The sequence below is a fragment of the Lithobates pipiens genome, unplaced genomic scaffold (assembly GCF_037356315.1).
Source record: "Lithobates pipiens isolate NorthernLeopardFrog02 unplaced genomic scaffold, aLitPip1_a1.2 Scaffold_18, whole genome shotgun sequence".
NCBI classification, from domain to species: Eukaryota; Metazoa; Chordata; class Amphibia; order Anura; family Ranidae; genus Lithobates; species Lithobates pipiens.
Window position 1 is genome coordinate 597,539,218 of NW_027507758.1, and position 22,705 is coordinate 597,561,922.

A 22,705-nucleotide genomic window follows, 5' to 3' on the forward strand; every position below is an offset into this window, starting at 1 on the left:
TATATATATATATATATATATATATATAAAACATCTCTACAATCACCTAGGCAGTTTTCTCCAGAACAAGTGTGTCCAATGGGAGATTTCCCTAGCCTCCTGTTCTACGGTCAACTGTGAAATTTTGGATTTTCCATCATTTTCTTTTTTTGGTAACAATGGCCAAGAGGACAAAGAGGTTGAATTGGGGTCACAGATGTTAAGATAAACTTTATCGTGGTTCTAACCCTATCAATCCTCTACCCAAAATGTTTAAAAATATATATATATATACATATACAATAATTCTTCCCAAAACATTGTATCAGAACTATTGAATGCTTGAGGAGTTCTCTTCTTGGTTGACTTGAAGAACCTACTCCTAAGTACTTAAAGTATAGTCATGGCATGGTAGGGAGATGGTGGAGTCACCTATTTAGGGGTATTCTGTAAATGAATGAGGTTTTTTTAGTAAGATTTTGGTGGCTTATTACGTGAAAAAGAAAAGCCAGATTATGTTTTGTTAACCATAACCATAACATGAGAAAGAGAGAGGTTGAATCTTCTCAGTGGGGTCACAGATAGTAAGTAAAACTTGACATTGGTTCTAACTCTTTCTTCCTCTATCCAAACATAAAAAAAAAATTAAAAAAAAATCTATACATAATAATCTCTCTTCTCGTTTGATTTTTGGAATCTATTCCCAAGGACCTAGAGTATGGTCATATTAGAGAGCTTGGTGGGGTCACCTTTTCAGAGGCAGCTTGTAAATAAACAAGGGGTTTTAGGTAGGTTTTGACGGTTTAGTGAAAAGGAAAAACCAGCTTATGTTCTCCACAACAATCTAGAGGAGAACATGTGGCTCAGGCTGTTTAAGCCGTAATTACTCCCATATGGGAGGCCCGTGATAAAACATAATTCACATGCCTCGCACACGCCTATAATCCTGCAGATTGTAACCTTATCTCAATTGGATTGAAGGTCAGGTTTCGCCGTGCTGAAGAGAACGCTCTTGGGTTTGTGTGGTGCTCGGCTGAGTATGCTACTTTTAATTCAGGCTCGTGGTTTGCAGCTGGCAAATTATATTTTCCAAAGCGTTCTTAACATGACACAAGGGCTTTGTTCAACGGCTGCTTTGAGGAGAAGCTTCAAAATGCTGTTCGAGATGAATAATAATAATAATAATAAAAAAAAAAGAATTCAGAAAATATAAAGTAATGTTAGACCCTCCTGTTTTTATAATGAACCCATTCATTTCCACCAGGCACACACTACAAAGGAACTCCATCCTACCTATCAATAATTAAACTTTAGGCCTTGTTCACACGGGCATACTGCAGCATACGCCCATGCCAGGGCTGTATTTGCTGTACAAGCATGCACAGGTCAGGCGTTCCATTCATCCCAGTGCAGGCAGTCCCATTCATGTCAATTGGGATGCAGTGGCTGTGTCTGTGCTTCTGCATTTGGGGACATGCACCCACATAGTTGTCAATTAGGGAGCAGTGGCTATGTCCATGCAGCCACTGCAGGCCAATACACATGAATGGGGCTGCCTGCAGAGAGATGTATAGGGCATCTCTGCATCCCTGTCCGGGAAAACACAGGGGAAACATTGCACTACACCTATGTGAATGAGACTGTATAGTCCTAATAGTTGTCCTTGTAAAAAATAAAAATTAAAAACATACTAGGTTACGGAGCGCAGCACTGTCTTGCTTGTAGGCAAAATTCCCCCTAGATTGCTCCTATCCAGTGCTGCAAGAAATAAGATCCACAGCATGTTAACGAATGTATCAGAAAAACCCCAGTGAATTGGCAGACACTCTGTAAATGCGTGAGAGCTTGCAAACTACCTCTTGGGATCGTGATGTAAACATCCCAGGAGGCACTTCACAGGTGTAGCTGGGTGTGCTGCGGACTGCATGTGCCACTCTCCTTTCACTTCCTCTCCCCACTGGACTTGATGTCTTGCGTACAAGGAGTTGTGAAAAGAACTATCGAGATTAACCCCTGGTGCCCACATTTATTGATTAGTGAGACTACCCTATTTAACAGCCCATCAGCGATCCTTTGTGTACAGCCTTAAAGGGACAGTTTCATGTGCACCGCTGACAGAAGGGCCCCAACGAAAGTCGGCCAACATTGACAATTAGGTGCCAGGTATTTTACAGTCACTTCCAGGGGTACACCTTTGCCAATAACACATACACCCACCTGCTATTGGGGCTGTATGTATAGTATACACACAGGGACACTTTTTGTGTAACTATTGCTCAGAGTTACAGTAAGGTTTCTTTCTGTCATTTATGTGTTCATGGTTGATACTGTTTTTACTGATGTTGTGTGGAATACCGGTATGGGGCTTAGCCTTATAGGTCCAGATTGAGGATATGAAGTTAATGTAGCATTCTTGCCTAACATTAACTAGCCTTAAATTGTCTTCTCTTCCTTCCTGCTACCTAGGCTGCCTAAACTGTTTAAAACAAAATGTGTAACATACTTATTTTCAGCTTGCTCCAATCACATGATCCAGCTCCACTGTGTCAGTAGGTGATGGCTGCAGAGGAGAGGATGGCTGACAACGGCTGGGCATAGGAGCTTATGGGTGATTTTATCACTCCCAGGAAATTCCTAGCCGTTTTCAAACGGTTTATAAACACGTCGGGGCCAGTAGTGTATTTAGGTTTTGTGCTGCCCTAGGCCTGGCTAAACTCGTGCACCCCCTAATTTAAATATGACCCACCCCTTCCTGTCAACCTTGGGGGGGGGGGTGCAATAGATTCCCTTAATTTGCATTGATTTCCTCTCACTTCCTGTTTGGCTATGGGGCAGTGAAGGGAAATCTCTGCAATGGGACAGGGATGGTAAAAAATAAACTGACAGGGGTTATAACCCTCCCTTACTATATCCAAAATGAAAACAAAACGTGTTGCCTATAGTTCTACTTTAAGCACAAAATTCTGATAATTTTATGGAGAGGACTAAGAAGATATAACCATGGCAATGGTGCAGCAGAAAACATATAACACAGTGAGGAAGGTTTGTGGTCCAGGATGAGAGGACAGTCAAAATTAGAAGCTGAGCCCCCCCCCCCCCCCCCCACAGTTGCGGAATGCCAGCCGCCCACATACCGGAAGTAGTGAGGCCTCTTTATGGGGGCACTAGACTAATTTGTCTCTCAGCCCACTCCACCCCATAAGACTGGCGCTACACTAACACAGTAGCGCAAGCCGGTGGGCACTCTTTCAGTGCTGCCCCCCTGCAAAGTGCTGCCCTGGACCTTTTCGGCCTAGGCTAGGATACAGCGTTGGTCGGGGCACCTACCCACCGCTATGCACACCGAAGTCACTGTAATTTTACAGCCATTATTTATGGTTAATTACTGATGACCTGAAAGGCCTTTTGAAGTATCGTCTATATACAATTTTGTGTATTGAAGTCTGCTGCTGTTTCACGGGCATGCCAAATTTTACATGACTTGACAGGTTGGGAATCTGTTTACGTGACACAACCTCTTCTTTCATATTTTACCAAACAATCGGATAATATATTGCATTTGTGTGCACTAAAACTATTTTTTGATGTACTTTTTTTCTGAAAATTTGAGCTTGATAAACCCCATTTTGATAAAAAATTATATAAACCTAAACGCTTATATTGTATGACCTAAAAACTTGGAACCACCAAGTGGTTCTCTTTGGGGATTTTAACAAATTTTTAGGCCTAAAATGTTTTTTTTTTTTAACGTGCGCAAAATAAAAAATAAACAAAGAAAGCAAAAACGGCTCTGGCCCGATGAAGGAGAGCATTTGAACCTCCAAAAAGTGTTGGACGTTCCATGCTTTCTTCCTATAAGCAAAAAATTTAATAAAATTAATAGTTTTTGGATTCTTTGATTTTTGATCTGGCCTTCTAAATAATATTTTTACAAGCAGTAAAAACTCAGAGGTTCTAACCACTCCATCCAAAATTAAGTAAAAAAAATAAAAATAAAAAAAAAAGCTTTTATTGCTAGGTTATGCACAAAAAACATACACACCCAGCAATTCAGTGGTGTTATGTAGGGATCCACTGCTCCACCAGGTCCTGTGCCACCATTTTCTTCTATGATGTCATTGGGAACTTGATCACATGCAAGGAGCATCATCAGGGGGCCACCTGCAGGAACTAGGAGGATACGGTTGTCTCCCTGATGAAGCCCTATAATGCATGTGCCGTAGAGTACTCCTAGGTCTCCTGGGATGAATGATATCGGTATTCCAGAAGGTTTCAGGCAACACTCATGTTATTCTTGCCTTGGTGGGAATCCAGAAGGTCTGCAAAAAGCTAATGGGTTAGGAGTGGACTGCAAGAAGGGGGATGTGGAGAGTGAGGCTACATTTTAATACAATGATATAGTAACCAGAATTGTAATCTGCAGTATACTGCAGTTGCAAAAAACTGAAAAAAAAAAAACACTAAAGAATTAAACGATTTTAGCTCTTCTTAGTCATTTCAAAGTGGAAATCTATTGTTTCCCCATCACTATGATAAAAAATATTATCTACTTGTCAGGCATTAGAGTGTTTGGAATATATGAGTGTCAGCTCCTTCATTCACTTGGCCATTCCAAGTAGCAAAATAGGATTTCTGGGGCTCACGTTTAGTGCAGGCACCTGATGGATGATAATTTGTTTCCAGCAAGACATGTCAGTATATTTCTCACTGTTCTTTCCCTGGAAAAAAACTCTTTATTGAGTTGGCTCTACAGTGGTGGAATCCTCTTATTTTCCCTTCTAACTGGCCTTTGTTCTCAGTGAAACTAATAAGTGTGCCACGTCCAGAACTGCGGGAAGAGACGGCACATCTGGATCTAATTATCCGAGAGAGGTTATCAATAGAAATAGAGAACATAAGCACATTTAACCCCAGCCTGTAATACTCCTTCATTACATGACCATTTTTCAGTTTTTAGTGCTATGATAGTTTGACTGCCATTTACTCCGTCATATAACACTGTATCCAAATAAATTGTATATCATTATTTTGAGACAGATAGAGATTTCTTCTGGTGGTATTTAATAATAAATGGGGTTTTAATTTTTTTACTATAAAAAGGGGAAAAGACCAAAAATTTGGGAAAAATATAGGAAATTTTTTTTTCATTATGGGTAGAGCAAGAGAGGGTTATAGCCCCCTGTCAGATTTTTGTTCACCATCAGTGTCCCATTGGGGAGATTTCCCTTCACTTCCTGTCCCATAGCCACAGAGGAAGTAAGATGAAATCCCTGCAAACTAAGGGAATCCCTTGGGGACCCCCAGGTCACCAGAACCAGTGTCCCCAGTGAAAGATCTCCTCTATTATTTATCTGAGGACAACCCAAAGTTTGAGATTTTCTTTACTTTCACTTTCAATGAAAATGGTAAACAGAACTAATTGAGAGGGGGAAATTCCTTAACGGGGGGGCACATACAGCAATACAAACTGACAGGGGCTCTAATACATCTACACTCTGTCCAAAGTTAAAGAAAACGTTTTGCCTTTAGTTATACTTTAATCTCTGGTAAAATAAAAATGCCAGGAAGGTGCGAACCCCCCCGAAAATTAAAAAGAAAGGACACCCCCAAGGTTTTCTGGCACAATTTTTTGGAAATGAAGAAACATGGTAGAATTGAGATGGGTAAAGTAGATGTAAATTCTTACTGATGACATTCAGTTTGCTAATATTCTGAACTAGGTTTGGGTGCACAGATAAAGTCGAGACCCAGTCCCCAAAACAGTACATTTCTATACATAAAACAGGTGCCAATGTAATTTTTGAAGCCTTAATTTTGCTAAAACATTATGCAATGTTAACATTATGTAATCTTAACCATGATGGTGGGTTACCCCACACAGTGTGGGTCAGTGTATGTCAGGTAGGTCAGTGTATGTCAGGTAGGTCAGTGTGGGTCAGTGTATGTCAAGTAGGTCAGTGTATGTTAGGTAGCTCAGTGCGTGTCAGTGTATGTCAGGTAGATCAGTGTATGTTAGGTAGGTCAGTGTGGGTCATTGTATGTCAGATAGGTCAGTGTGTGTCAGGTAGGTCAGTGTGTGTCAGGTAGGTCACTGCGGGTCAGTGTATGTCAGGTAGGTCAGTGCAGGTCAGTGTATGTCAGGTAGGTCAGTGTGGGTCAATGTATGTCAGGTAGGTCAGTGTATGTTGCTAGGTGGCAAAAAACAGGGGCTTCAGCCTGAAGTCCGAGCCCAGCCCGGGGGGGGGGGGCTGTTACCTACCTGAAACGCACTGACCTACCTGACATGCACTGACCTACCTGACATACACTGACCATTACACTCACCTACCTGACATATACTGACCTATCTGACACACACTGACTTGCACTGACCTACCTGACATACACTGGCCCACAACAGATGAAAAAACGAGCTCTGGACTGCAGCACTCTTCAGAAAACCACTTTCTTTTATTGGAAAATCACATCACAGCTCAACAAACACAGCGAACAAGGAAAAATTGCTGACGTTTCGCACCAGCTGTAGTGCTTAATCATAGGTTTTCTGAAGAGTGCAGCAGTCCAGAGCTTGTTTTTCATCTGTTGCTAGTGGTAATAGCCAGCACTTGTGGGACACTTTACAACCTGCATGTGTGCTCCTAGAGCGGTGAGATCCCTTCTCCTTCATACACTGACCTGCACTGACCTACCTGACATACACCGACACACACTGACCTACCTGACATACATTGACCTACCTGACATACACTGACCTGCCTTTTGGAAATGACTTTTGAAATGACATTTACATTTTAGAACTTCTATAAGATTTTATTGAGTGGATTTGCATCTACTCTAAAGCATTTGAAGCCAAAACCTTTTTGTCTCTTAGTTACAGATAGACTAGGGAACACCTGTCAGATTTTAACTGTGGCTGCATCCTCGATGGAAGGATTAACTCTTCCTGTCTTCCTTTGCCAAATGGCATTTTCCACTGCTGGTATACATTATTGGTTCCTAAGGGCCACAAGAGTTGAATTCATGAGACCCTTTAATACTGCAAATTAGTTCATGCGGTTTATTTACTCAAACTGGAGAGTGCAAATAAATCACCCCCATGAATGCCTCATATTTTGGAGTGAAGACCTGCGGTCTGAAAGTAGGTTCCATTATTCTCCTCCATGAATGTATAGTGTGCCTGAGAGGATCTGGTTGGCCGTAAGCTTCTAAAGACTACCGCGCAATGATCAGCTCTAAAATGTGCATCGTGTACAATCTGCAGTTATTTCTCAAAACAATTACCCCCCACCCCCTGCCGTGATGTGACAATAGGCACCTTCAACCGTGTAACTTGAACTATCAACACATGTCCCAGACATCATGCCACCACTGGATTGGATTACCAAGTTAGGTGAAAAAAAATGTGCATCGTGTATTCAATCTGCAGTTGCATCTCATAACACCTCTACCCTTGTGATATGACAATGGACACCTTCAACTATATAGGAAGAACTATGAACACCTGCCCCAGACATCATGCCCCTATGGGATTAGATAATGCAATTAGAATAAAAAAGTCTGGATCAAGTACACAATCTGCAGCTATATCTCATAAAATCTTTACCCTGGTGACTTGACAATGGATACCTTCAAACACGTAACATGAACTAGCAACACCCGCCCCAGACATCATGCCACCATGGGATTGGATTATGAAATTAGAACATGGTGGTTTCACAAACTTTTACAACCCTGTAATGTTCTTGAATCAGCAGTGAAATGTCTTCAGCATTACAGAACAAGTCCAGTTGAATGCGAGTAACTACGTGAAGATTTACCATGACCAGGATAGCAGGAGAACCTTCACAGATGTCTCACAAAGAAAATTGTCTGAAAGAGTTACAATACTCATCTTCTAACATCATCCTTTTTCTAGTCTAAAATGAGATATTTTGTCCCACGCCCAAACAATGTCTTTAATCCCATCATTTACTCATATCTAGGCAATATTCTGACATATTTGCAAATTTATGAGTCTAAAACAGGCGTCTCCAAAATTTGGCCTGTGGGTTGGATGTGGCCCTTTGCTTACCTTTATCCAGCCCGTAGGGCACAATTCGTTCCACTGATACGAGGCACAATTCCTTCTACTAACACCAATGATGAGGTACTATTCCTCCCACTAACACTGAAAACAGCAAACTAGTTCTCCCACTGACATCAATTATGGGGCACTATTCCTCCCACTGACACCAGAGACAGGGAATTAGTTCTCCTACCGACACCAAGTATGGGGCACTATTCCACCCACTGACACCAATTATGGGGCACTATTCCTTCCACTGACATCGTGGATAGGGAACTAGTTCTCCTACTGACACCAATTATGGAGCTCTATCAGAGAAAGGGAACTAGTTCTCCCACTGACACCAATTATGGGACACTATTCCTCCCACTGACACCAGAGACAGGGAATTAGTTCTCCTACTGACACCAATGATGGGGCACTATTCCACCCACTGACACCAATTATGGGGCACTATTCCTTCCACTGACATTGTGGATAGGGAACTAATTCTCCTACTGACACCAATTATGGAGCTCCATCGGAGAAAGGGAACTAGTTCTCCCACTGACACCAATTATGGGGCACTATTACTCTCACTGACACCAGAGACAGGGAATTAGTTCTCCTACTGACACCAAGTATGGGGCACTATTCCTCCCACTGACACCAGAGACAGGGAACTAGTTCTCCCACTGATATCAATTATGAGGCACTATTCCACCCTCTGACACCAATTATGGGGCACTATTCCTTCCACTGACATCGTGGATAGGGAACTAGTTCTCCTACTGATACCAATTATGGAGCTCCATCGGAGAAAGGGAACTAGTTCTCCCACTGACACCAATTATGGGGCACTATTACTCTCACTGACACCAGAGACAGGGAACTAGTTCTCCCACTGATATCAATTATGAGGCACTATTCCTTTTACTGACACCAGAGACAGGGTCAGGGAACTAATTCTCCTACTGACACCAATTATGGGGCACTATTCCTTCCACTGACACCAGAGACAGGAAACTATGATGTCATTTTTATACTCCCACTGACCACCAAGTCTATGGCATTGTTTACTCCCACCGATGCTGGGGCATTTTCTACTCCCAATGGCCACAGACTTGCCCCGCTAATATTTGAAGGTCAGTAAACTAGCTCCTTGTTTGGAAAGGTTTGGAGAACCCTGGTCTACAAAATCGAATTGTCTCCTGTACATTGGGACATTTAGGACGTTTTTCTCTATCCGTTTGGCAAAATCTCATTAATGTACCCAAAGGTGGCCTATTGGGTAATGATATTTATTCACCTGAACATTTGCATACAGATCTGCTAACATTCACACCATTTTGGGATCCAGGTCACAGAATTATATGATTTTACATAGATTTGACACCTCCTATCTGGTCATTTTAAAACAATATGGATCAACTAAATAATTGATTTGCAAATCAATTTGCTCATCGCTGCCAATGAGTTTAGATGGCAGATACTGTTCACTCCTGTCCCTCTCTGGTTTGTGCTGGATTCCAATGCAGGACCTTACCTTGTCCAAACCTGGCCGTCCTATAGACCTCTTCTGCTCCTTTGTACCCCAACATTCGGCAAACCACATCCCCGTCCTTCTTATCCCAGCCGTCATCACAGACTGTTCCCCAACGCTTTTCATGATACACTTCCACCCGACCTTCATGAGGACCAGAGCCATTCACAAGCCGTACCACACCTTCTTCTGCTGATCCTGCAAGACAGCATGGTGACATGTGTCAAATATGGAACATTGTGACACAAATGTGACATAATTCAATGATTTTGCAGCATGACCTATCAAGTTTACCATACTAAATGTAATTTATTGCAGCTTGCCAAACTTTAGATGTGGAGGCCTCATTCATTTACTTTTTTCAGCTTTTTTCCTTTAAATTTCACCTGGTGATCCTGCCAGCAACACACGTTTTGTCTCGAGTAACAACACACACTGACTGTATTGTATCTGTAGGGGAGCACCAATGTCACCCGAGAATGGGGATACAGAACACCTCCCAGTCTTATCTTATCCATAATATTATAGTCCTCATATATAGCTGACAACTATGTAATTGAAAATAATCATCAAAATAAGAGAACGCAGAAAGGTTTCGGCACACAAGATCTGAAGACAGTTATTGAACAGACATAACAAAACATTTGCAATGGTATATTGAAGAAGTCGTCTCACTTTGATTTTTAATTAATGTGTTTTTTTTCTAAGGGGACAAGGGGGGTATAGCCCGCAATGCTGATCAGTGTATTCTTACACTGGGGGAGTCTCCCCACTGTCAGAATACAATAGCTCAGTGGGCAGGATTCTGCTGGTTGAGCATAAAAAATGGGCCCATCTATGTTCAGCTTTAGACTAGATGGCCTAAAGGATGGACAGGATGCCCCTCCTCCCCACATGGCTGACAATGCAGCAAGGAAAGAGGCAGCTGCTTTGATAGATAGCACGTTTCTCTGTCTCTAAGGACTTGATCAAGACAAGCGTCTAATGAGGAATATAGAGGGAGAGGGTTTTGGCAGCTAGTATGTTCCAGGCAAGAGAGCAAGTGCTTGGAGATGGAGAAAAGTGCTGCCTGTCAAAGCAGCTGTATCATTGATCGCTGTATTGCTAGATGGCCGTGGTGGGAATGGGGGTGGCCTTATCCAACCTCAAAGACAACACCTAGGAAGATGGGGAAAAGTACTACATGAAAGTATAAAGGCAAAGCTTTTAGTTTTTGATAGAGGGAAGATGGATAAGCACACATCCGTGTTTATCATGGTCTGTGCCCCAATTAGGGAGATTCACCCTCTCTATTTGTCCTGTTTACCATTATCATCCAAAGTGAAAGTAAAAGAAAATCCCAAATTGTGGGTTGCCCCCAGAAAAGTAATAGAGGGGAAATCTTCTAATGGTTCTGGTGACCTAAGGGACTCCATGGAATTCCCTTAATTTGCAGGGATTTCCTCTCATTTCCTGTTTGACTATGGGACAGGAAGTGAAGGTAAATCTCCACAATGGGGCAAAGATGGCAAAAAAATAATCCTTACTGGGGTTATAACCATTCCTTACTGCAATGGTCATCAACCCTGTCCTCAGGGCCCACTAACAGGCCAGGTTTTATGTATTACCTTGGGGAGAGGCAGACTAGAATACTGCAATCACTGAGCAGCAAATGATATCACCTGTGATGTATTTCACTTATCTTGCACACCTGACCTGTTAGTGGGTCCTGAGGACAAGGTTGATGACCACTGCTTTACACTATCCAAAATGAAAAAAACGTTTTGCCTATAGTTCTACTTGAAGTTTGGGGAACAAAACACATAAAAAAAAGGGTGATACTTCTCCTTAATATTTTGATTCACAAAGATGCTAATAAGGACATTTTGAGTTTCTTTAGAGCAGCAATGGGCATACCTATATTTTTTAGCATGACAGGTACACTTTAATTATATGTGAGAAAATGAAGAATGCATAGAAAACATGGGAAAGGCTAGAAAAAGTTTAACCATTGCTTTTAAATGAGCTCATGACTAATGCCGGAGGCTCTGTACCATGTAATGGATACAGTGAACATAATTATAAGATTGCTTGTGATTCCTATTCATAAACAAATATGTGATTGGAGTGATTTGGGGCAATTTTGGCATGCAACTCACTGATTGGATAATTAAACTCTTAGATTTTTTTTAAAAACGTACTACTCTTGGGACACAGCTTACATAGCCTGAATGACAAAAAAAAAAAAAAACGAACAAAGTCCCAACAAGTTCAAGAGGAACTTAACCAATGCCCAATAATTTTACTTTTCATTTGCCACTCTGATGCTCCTTTATGCAGCATAAACATAATCACAAGCCCAACAAATCCTGTGTTGTTCTATTCTCACCCACTACTCTTCTGCTATAAATCTCCTGTACAGGGCCACCATCTTGAATTGGGAGTCAATTGTCTTTTCCTTGATTGCACAACTGGCCCCTTGATGGCAGTCCTGTGATCCAACTCATGTGCAGATATAGCTCAGGATGTTGTGGGTGGCCAATTAATGCCATCCTCATTTAGGTGAGGAATCGAGATGTGGGGGGTCAAAATACATCATCTTCTCCTAGTAAACTAGGAATTCAGAAGTAGAGGGCCAAAGTTGAAAAAATGCATTTGCTAAAGAAAAAAAAATTATCTCCAATAGTGACAAAGGGAAGTTGTGGGGAGCAGAGGAGAAGAAGCTGAATTTATATTTGAATGTCTGCTTTTAGTTTTTCTCAGATTCGATATCTATGTGGATCCAGAGTAGTGGAAAATACAACCATCCCCCAAGGCCAGTTCTGTGTCACCAGAGGGTGAGTTAGGATAAATGTCCAAATGCTTCTACTGTATATGTGGACACCCTTCCAGATGATTGAGTTCAGACGTTTCCATTGAAGGGTACTATTAATTCTATAGCACACAAAGATATTTTAGACACCCATTTAGACGGGTTACATGGTTTTACTGGACAAACTTTACCACTACATCTGATTATGAAGCCTTCTATGTCTTGGTCCTTCTCCTTAAGTCATTACCCTCAGCATGAAGACAGATTTAGGCAGGCAGGAGAATTGGAGGGATGGAGGATCCCCCCCAATACCCCCTCTTTCCTAACCTACCACCCTACACAACCCCAATTGTACCCTCTTTCTTTTCCCACCCACCAACAAGCACTGTATACCTATAAGCCTTCTCAACCCTTCTTTCCACCACCTAAAAATCTGAAAACCAACCCACACATTGACCACCACTAGTGATGGCCGAACGGTTCGCCCGGCGGTCGTTTCGCGGCGAATTTCCGACTTTCGCCGTCCGCGGGTTCGAACGCCTTTTTCCGTCGTTCGCCCCGGCGGACTTACGTGTTTAATGTATACAAGAACTTTAACCTTTCGTGACACGTTTATCATGTGTTACAGGACAACCAATTGAGACATGACAGCTCATGGACACTTGGACATTCCCCCTAACCTATAAATACACCCGATCCGGTGGCCATTTTACATTCTTTCTTCTGTCACTGTAGGGAAAGGATCCTGTGTGGAGTAGGGACAGAGAAAACGCTAGCTATTTGGTACACAAAAGTTCTTTTCAGGACTGGTATAGGTGTTAGGTCAGCAGCCTGAGTTTCTTTTGTCAGTTTAGATAAAGGGACAGAGCGCTGTATGCTGCTATTTTAGGGACAGCTCAGCCAGATTAGTCTTTCTTCATCATCATCATCATCATCATCATTAGCTGTTACTATCAGGTCCACAAAAGAGCTGTTCCAGCTAATCGTTCCAGCCTACTCTTTTTTGCCAATTTGTATAGGGACAGGCAGGAAGCAGTGTGTCAGGCAGTGAGGATAATTTTAAAGACTTGCTGTTACTATTAGTTCCACAAAGGTTCTTTTCAGGACTGGTATCAGTGGTACGGTAATAGGCTTGTACACGTATAATATTCTTTCTTCCAAATATAGAAAGAATATTATACTTGACTGCTGCCCTTCTGCTGCAGTCTGCTAATCATTCACAACTCACTTGTTCCACAAAGCTCTTTATCAGGACTGGTAACTTGGTCTGTCTAGGGTGCTACGGTACATAGGCTTGGGTGCGGTACAGTCTGCTGTTCTGTAAGGACCGCTATCGGTCCACAATACATAGGGTTGCCGTGCACTACTGCTGACCGCTGCCCTATACTGCAGCAGTCCTTCATTGGTATAGGGACTGACGTACAGTCTGCTAATCACTAACACACAACCTGCTTGGTCCACAAAAGTTCTTATAAGGACTGGTAACTTGGTATAGGGTGCTACGGTACATAGGCCTGAGTGCGTTACAGTCTGCTGTTCTGTAAGGACCGCTATCGGTCCACAATACATAGGGTTGCCGTGCACTACTGCTGACCGCTGCCCTATACTGCAGCAGTCCTTCAGCGGTATAGGGACTGACGCACAGTCTGCTAAACACTAACACACAACCTGCTTGGTCCACAAAAGTTTTTATAAGGACTGGTAACTTGGTATAGGGTGCTACGGTACATAGGCCTGAGTGCAGTACAGTCTGCTGTTCTGTAAGGACCGCTATCGGTCCACAATACATAGGGTTGCCGTGCACTACTGCTGACCGCTGCCCTATACTGCAGCAGTCCTTCATTGGTATAGGGACTGACGTACAGTCTGCTAATCACTAACACACAACCTGCTTGGTCCACAAAAGTTCTTATAAGGACTGGTAACTTGGTATAGGGTGCTACGGTACATAGGCCTGAGTGCGTTACAGTCTGCTGTTCTGTAAGGACCGCTATCGGTCCACAATACATAGGGTTGCCGTGCACTACTGCTGACCGCTGCCCTATACTGCAGCAGTCCTTCATTGGTATAGGGACTGACGTACAGTCTGCTAATCACTAACACACAACCTGCTTGTTCCACAAAAGTTCTTATAAGGACTGGTAACTTGGTATAGGGTGCTACGGTACATAGGCCTGAGTGCGTTACAGTCTGCTGTTCTGTAAGGACCGCTATCGGTCCACAATACATAGGGTTGCCGTGCACTACTGCTGACCGCTGCCCTATACTGCAGCAGTCCTTCATTGGTATAGGGACTGACGTACAGTCTGCTAATCACTAACACACAACCTGCTTGGTCCACAAAAGTTCTTATAAGGACTGGTAACTTGGTATAGGGTGCTACGGTACATAGGCCTGAGTGCAGTACAGTCTGCTGTTCTGTAAGGACCGCTATCGGTCCACAATACATAGGGTTGCCGTGCACTACTGCTGACCGCTGCCCTATACTGCAGCAGTCCTTCAGCGGTATAGGGACTGACGCACAGTCTGCTAAACACTAACACACAACCTGCTTGGTCCACAAAAGTTTTTATAAGGACTGGTAACTTGGTATAGGGTGCTACGGTACATAGGCCTGAGTGCAGTACAGTCTGCTGTTCTGTAAGGACCGCTATCGGTCCACAATACATAGGGTTGCCGTGCACTACTGCTGACCGCTGCCCTATACTGCAGCAGTCCTTCATTGGTATAGGGACTGACGTACAGTCTGCTAATCACTAACACACAACCTGCTTGTTCCACAAAAGTTCTTATAAGGACTGGTAACTTGGTATAGGGTGCTACGGTACATAGGCTTGAGTGCGGTACAGTCTGCTGTTCTGTAAGGACCGCTATCGGTCCACAATAGATAGGGTTGACGTGCACCACTGCTGACCGCTGCCCTATACTGCAGCAGTCCTTCAGCGGTATAGGGACTGACGCACAGTCTGCTAAACACTAACACACAACCTGCTTGGTCCACAAAAGTTTTTATAAGGACTGGTAACTTGGTATAGGGTGCTACGGTACATAGGCCTGAGTGCGTTACAGTCTGCTGTTCTGTAAGGACCGCTATCGGTCCACAATACATAGGGTTGCCGTGCACTACTGCTGACCGCTGCCCTATACTGCAGCAGTCCTTCATTGGTATAGGGACTGACGTACAGTCTGCTAATCACTAACACACAACCTGCTTGGTCCACAAAAGTTCTTATAAGGACTGGTAACTTGGTATAGGGTGCTACGGTACATAGGCCTGAGTGCGTTACAGTCTGCTGTTCTGTAAGGACCGCTATCGGTCCACAATACATAGGGTTGCCGTGCACTACTGCTGACCGCTGCCCTATACTGCAGCAGTCCTTCAGCGGTATAGGGACTGACGCACAGTCTGCTAAACACTAACACACAACCTGCTTGGTCCACAAAAGTTTTTATAAGGACTGGTAACTTGGTATAGGGTGCTACGGTACATAGGCCTGAGTGCAGTACAGTCTGCTGTTCTGTAAGGACCGCTATCGGTCCACAATACATAGGGTTGCCGTGCACTACTGCTGACCGCTGCCCTATACTGCAGCAGTCCTTCATTGGTATAGGGACTGACGTACAGTCTGCTAATCACTAACACACAACCTGCTTGGTCCACAAAAGTTCTTATAAGGACTGGTAACTTGGTATAGGGTGCTACGGTACATAGGCCTGAGTGCGTTACAGTCTGCTGTTCTGTAAGGACCGCTATCGGTCCACAATACATAGGGTTGCCGTGCACTACTGCTGACCGCTGCCCTATACTGCAGCAGTCCTTCATTGGTATAGGGACTGACGTACAGTCTGCTAATCACTAACACACAACCTGCTTGTTCCACAAAAGTTCTTATAAGGACTGGTAACTTGGTATAGGGTGCTACGGTACATAGGCCTGAGTGCGTTACAGTCTGCTGTTCTGTAAGGACCGCTATCGGTCCACAATACATAGGGTTGCCGTGCACTACTGCTGACCGCTGCCCTATACTGCAGCAGTCCTTCATTGGTATAGGGACTGACGTACAGTCTGCTAATCACTAACACACAACCTGCTTGGTCCACAAAAGTTCTTATAAGGACTGGTAACTTGGTATAGGGTGCTACGGTACATAGGCCTGAGTGCAGTACAGTCTGCTGTTCTGTAAGGACCGCTATCGGTCCACAATACATAGGGTTGCCGTGCACTACTGCTGACCGCTGCCCTATACTGCAGCAGTCCTTCAGCGGTATAGGGACTGACGCACAGTCTGCTAAACACTAACACACAACCTGCTTGGTCCACAAAAGTTTTTATAAGGACTGGTAACTTGGTATAGGGTGCTACGGTACATAGGCCTGAGTGCAGTACAGTCTGCTGTTCTGTAAGGACCGCTATCGGTCCACAATACATAGGGTTGCCGTGCACTACTGCTGACCGCTGCCCTATACTGCAGCAGTCCTTCATTGGTATAGGGACTGACGTACAGTCTGCTAATCACTAACACACAACCTGCTTGTTCCACAAAAGTTCTTATAAGGACTGGTAACTTGGTATAGGGTGCTACGGTACATAGGCTTGAGTGCGGTACAGTCTGCTGTTCTGTAAGGACCGCTATCGGTCCACAATAGATAGGGTTGACGTGCACCACTGCTGACCGCTGCCCTATACTGCAGCAGTCCTTCAGCGGTATAGGGACTGACGCACAGTCTGCTAAACACTAACACACAACCTGCTTGGTCCACAAAAGTTTTTATAAGGACTGGTAACTTGGTATAGGGTGCTACGGTACATAGGCCTGAGTGCGTTACAGTCTGCTGTTCTGTAAGGACCGCTATCGGTCCACAATACATAGGGTTGCCGTGCACTACTGCTGACCGCTGCCCTATACTGCAGCAGTCCTTCATTGGTATAGGGACTGACGTACAGTCTGCTAATCACTAACACACAACCTGCTTGGTCCACAAAAGTTCTTATAAGGACTGGTAACTTGGTATAGGGTGCTACGGTACATAGGCCTGAGTGCGTTACAGTCTGCTGTTCTGTAAGGACCGCTATCGGTCCACAATACATAGGGTTGCCGTGCACTACTGCTGACCGCTGCCCTATACTGCAGCAGTCCTTCAGCGGTATAGGGACTGACGCACAGTCTGCTAAACACTAACACACAACCTGCTTGGTCCACAAAAGTTCTTATAAGGACTGGTAACTTGGTATAGGGTGCTACGGTACATAGGCTTGAGTGCGGTACAGTCTGCTGTTCTGTAAGGACCGCTATCGGTCCACAATAGATAGGGTTGACGTGCACCACTGCTGACCGCTGCCCTATACTGCAGCAGTCCTTCAGCGGTATAGGGACTGACGTACAGTCTGCTAAACACTAATACACAACCTGCTTGGTCCACAAAAGTTCTTATAAGGACTGGTAACTTGGTATAGGGTGCTACGGTACATAGGCTTGAGTGCGGTACAGTCTGCTGTTCTGTAAGGACCGCTATAGGTCCACAATAGATAGGGTTGACGTGCACCACTGCTGACCGCTCACCTATACTGCAGCAGTCCTTCAGCGGTATAGGGACTAAGAGTTTTGTCACAGGGTCATTTAAAAAATGACATGCAGAGGAAGAGGCAGGCCCTTCCGCAGGGGTGGTAGGGGTAGGGCAGGAGCAACAGGCTTGAGCCAAAGTGGGAAGTTGCAGAAGGTGCGTTCAATTACTTTAAAGGATGCACCAGACTTGGTTGAGTGGCTCGCTCAGCCTTACTCTTCTGCACCCTCCTCATCCTCTCGATCTGCACCCTCTTCTTCACTCTCTGCTATGTGCACCCCCAAAGACACTACCACCAACAACACGACCACCACCACCACCACCACATACCTTCCGCTTGAGTCACTGGAATTATTTTCCGATCCATATCAAGAGGACATTTCTGATGCGCAGCCACTCTTGGTATTGGATCAGGAAGAGGAGGTAGCAACAAGCGCTACTCAGCAGTCTGACGCCAGTACCCAGATCAGCCCAAGGAGGAGGTTGGTCCCCGGTGTTGCTGCCTACTCTACTTATAGCGGTGGGGAAGGTGACGTTGATGATGACGTGTCTAGTGATGTCACGTGGGTGCCCACAAGAGAGGAAGAGGAGGGGAGTTCAGAGGGAGATATGGACCAGCAGATAGGGAGGAGAAGCAGCAATGACTTACATTGCACAGCAGGGACAAAGCAGACTGCAAATGTATCAGGAGCGAGTCATCGACCATGTACGGTCACATCTGGCGCTCCCAGGACACCGGCACATGGCTCCGCAGTGTGGGCTTTTTTTAACGTGTCCGCTGCTGACAATAGCGTTGCCATCTGCAATCTTTGCAGTCAACGCGTTAGTCGCGGTAAGCCCAATACTCACCTAGGGACGACCGCCTTAAGAAGGCACATGAGCAGCCATCACCGAGCCCAGTGGGAGCAACGGAACACACAAAGCCACACTGCAGGCTCTCACCGTCCAGCCTCGTCTTCTACTTCTCCTTCTCCTCTCTCCTCACAATTGTCCTCCACTCCACCTTCCATCACGCCAAGCTCACATTTTTCTGCAAAAAGGCAGGCTTCCGTGGGCCTAATGTTTGAGCGTAAAAAAATGATGACGCCGGATAACCCTCTTGCCCAACGGTTGGCGGCTGGCTTGTCAGAACTCATAGCCCGCCAACTACTGCCATATAAACTGGTGGACTCGGAGGCCTTTCGCAAATTTGTGGCCATTGGAACACCACAATGGAAGGTCCCAGGAAGGAAGTATTTCTCAGAGAAGGGCATCCCAGAGCTATATGGCCATGTTCAGCGGCAAGTGAATGTATCTCTGGCACACAGTGTCGGTGCCAAGATACATCTGACCACAGACACGTGGTCTAGCAAACACGGGCAGGGAAGGTATATCAGTTTTACTGCCCACTGGGTGAACCTTCTGACGGCCGTCAAGCATGTAACCCGTGGCACCCGTGTAGATTTGGTTTTACCGCCACGGATTGCATGCAGGCCTGACTCTTCTTCTCCTCCTCCTACTCCATCCTCCTCCCTCTCCTCCTCAGCTGCCTCCTCCTTTTCCGCTGCTAGCGTCTCTTCCACTGCACCGCCCAAGCTCCCCAGAACCTATTCCACATGCCAGGTGAGACGTTGCCATGCCGTGCTGCGTCTGTTGTGCCTGGAAGCAAAGAGCCACACTGGCCCGGCACTCCTTTCAGCTTTGCGTTCACAGGCAGATGAGTGGCTAACACCGCTCAATTTGACAGTTGGTAAAGTGGTGTGTGACAACGGTGCCAATCTGCTTAGCGCATTGAAACAGGGCAAAATCACGCACGTGCCGTGCATGGCACACGTCTTAAACTTGGTCGTGCAGCGATTCCTTGTCAAATACCCTGGGGTCCAGGACATCTTGCGGCAGGCAAGGAAAATCTCGGCCCATTTCAGAAGATCTTACACGGCCATGGCTCGCCTTGCTGACATTCAGCGGCGACACCATCTGCCGGTCAGACGTCTTATTTGCGATTGCCCGACGCGATGGAACTCAACCTTCTATATGCTTGATAGGCTGCTCCAGCAGAAACGTGCAGTTAACGTCTACCTGTATGAACTCTGCGAAAGAAACGGTTCTGGGGAGCTGGGTTTTTTTTCACCGCGCCAGTGGCTGCTCATGCGCGACACATGCAGACTTCTGCGGCCATTTGAGGAGATCACCAAACTGGTCAGTCGCAGCCATGGCGCCATCAGTGACATGGTACCTTATGCCTTCTTTCTGGAGCGTGCATTGCGTCGTGTCATTGATCAGGCTGTGGAGGAGCAGGAGCGGGAAGATGAGGAAGTCGCAATGCTGGATGAATTCCCAGGGGGGGCTACTCTATCTGAGACAAGTCAACAACAGGAGTCTGATGAGGAGTCAGAGGAGGATGGTGCCGGGGCGGATGAGCAGGAGCAAGAAGAGCATGCTTTAAACCTTTCTGGGATCCCTGTTGTGCGAGGATGGGGAGAGGAGAATGAAGAGGACGACATTATCCTGGATGATGAGCAGGAGCCAGGCCACCACACCGCTTCCACTTTAGTGCAAATGGGGGCCTTCATGCTCCAGTGTTTTAATAGGGACCCCCGTATAAAAAGCATGAGGGTCAAGGACCAGTACTGGGTGGCAACGTACTTAGACCCCCGGTACAAACACAAAATGGCGGAAATGTTACCGCCGTCGCAGAGGGCTGTCAGAATGCAGCACTTCCAGGCCTTGCTTCGAGAAATGCTGCATTCTGCTTTTGCGTGCGCTGGCAGAGGAGCAATTCCCACTCCCAGAGAAGGATTTGCGGGTACCAATCCAACAGCGCCTGCAAGAAGAGGCCGGTTTGAAGATGTGTTGGTGACTTCGGATATGAGGTCATTCTTTCAGCCGACCCATCGACAGGTGTCATCCGGATCCAGCATCAGGGAACGCCTAGACCGTCAGGTGTCCGACTACATTGGGTTAACGGCCGATGTGGACGCTCTGAGGAGTGATGAACCCCTAGACTACTGGGTGGGCAGGCTTGACCTCTGGCCAGAGCTTGCCCAATTTGCAATCGAACTGTTGGCTTGCCCCTCATCCAGTGTCCTGTCCGAAAGGACGTTCAGCGCAGCAGGGGGGATTGTGACCGATAAGCGTACTCGCCTAGCTCACCACAGTGTTAACTACCTCACATTTCTAAAAATGAATGAGGCATGGATCTCGGAGGAATTCAACACATGTGATCAGTAGACCATGTATATGTCTATAAACAATTTTTGGAATCAAGCACACAGACCTTCTTAATTCATTTGGCTCACTTCCCTGACCCAAAAAAGCACACCGTACTATATGCCCCTACCCTCCTCTTTGAAGAGGTTGAGCGGTGTCATATTTCTACTGGGGCTGCTTATTATGAGGGGTTCCCACCATCCCTGTGCTGTGCTGACTTCCTCCTGGGTGTTCTTATTATGAGGGGCTCCCACCATCCCTGTGCTGTGCTGACTTCCTCCTGGGGGTTCTTATTATGAGGGGATCACACCATCCCTGTGCTGTGCTGACTTCCTCCTGGGGCTGCTTACGGTGCTGCTGTCAGCGCTGTATGTCACGGAGCTGCTGTCAGCGCTGTATGTCACGGAGCTGCTGTCAGCGCTGTATGTCACGGAGCTGCTGTCAGCGCTGTATGTCACGGAGCTGCTGTCAGCGCTGTATGTCACGGAGCTGCTGTCAGCGCTGTATGTCACGGAGCTGCTGTCAGCGCTGTATGTCACGGAGCTGCTGTCAGCGCTGTATGTCACGGAGCTGCTGTCAGCGCTGTATGTCACGGAGCTGCTGTCAGCGCTGTATGTCACGGAGCTGCTGTCAGCGCTGTATGTCACGGTGCTGCTGTCAGCGCTGTATGTCACGGAGCTGCTGTCAGCGCTGTATGTCACGGAGCTGCTGTCAGTGCTGTATGTCACGGAGCTGCTGTCAGCGCTGTATGTCACGGAGCTGCTGTCAGCGCTGTATGTCACGGAGCTGCTGTCAGCGCTGTATGTCACGGTGCTGCTGTCAGCGCTGTATGTCACGGAGCTGCTGTCAGCGCTGTATGTCACGGAGCTGCTGTCAGCGCTGTATGTCACGGAGCTGCTGTCAGCGCTGTATGTCACGGAGCTGCTGTCAGCGCTGTATGTCACGGAGCTGCTGTCAGCGCTGTATGTCACGGTGCTGATGTCAGTGCTCTGTATTACGGTGCTGCTGTCAGTGCTCTGTATCTCCTGCACCCTCTTGTTTGCCTACCCTGGTCCCTGACCTTCCCTCTCCTCCATTGCCTTCATTAGCTCCATAGTCCTGAATTGTCAGAACAATTTCCCAAATAAAAAAAAAATGCTTGTAGTTATCGATCCCAAATTCACCTCATACATGTATTATGCTATTGTCCAGGTGGTGGGACTACGTGCTACCCCCTAATAATTACCCCGTGGCCGCAAATTCGACCTAAAGGTTTGCGAAATTCGCCTCCCATTGAAGTCAATGGAGCCCGCGGCGAACGGTCATTTTCGCGAACGTTTGTGTCCGTTCGCGTTTCGCGTTCGCGAAACGTCCCGTCGGAAGTTCGTCCATCACTAACCACCACCCTTTCTAACATTGTTTTCAGGGGAGCTCAACTCCATGTATATGTTTAATGTACTCTGTACTGCCTATCCTATACAATATATGTCAAAGAAGGACTACCTCTGAAACAACAGAGGTTCCTTGTATGGTGATGTATTGTACTCAATGTAGTAATTTTGGAATAAAGAATGCATAAAAAATACATTGTAGACAATAGTGCTCCACCATTTGCTCC

The 22,705-nt window shown here is 45.6% G+C and overlaps 1 protein-coding gene across 1 annotated transcript in view; it reads right to left on the reverse strand.

The window, feature by feature from the left end:
• Nucleotides 1–22,705, reverse strand: part of SCARA5 (scavenger receptor class A member 5) — a 437,144-nt gene that overhangs the window by 27,322 nt on the left and 387,117 nt on the right. Inside the window, exon 8 of the mRNA XM_077489221.1 lies at nucleotides 9,570–9,764. Coding sequence (XP_077345347.1) covers nucleotides 9,570–9,764 — 195 coding nt within the window. The remainder of the gene's footprint in view (nucleotides 1–9,569; nucleotides 9,765–22,705) is intronic.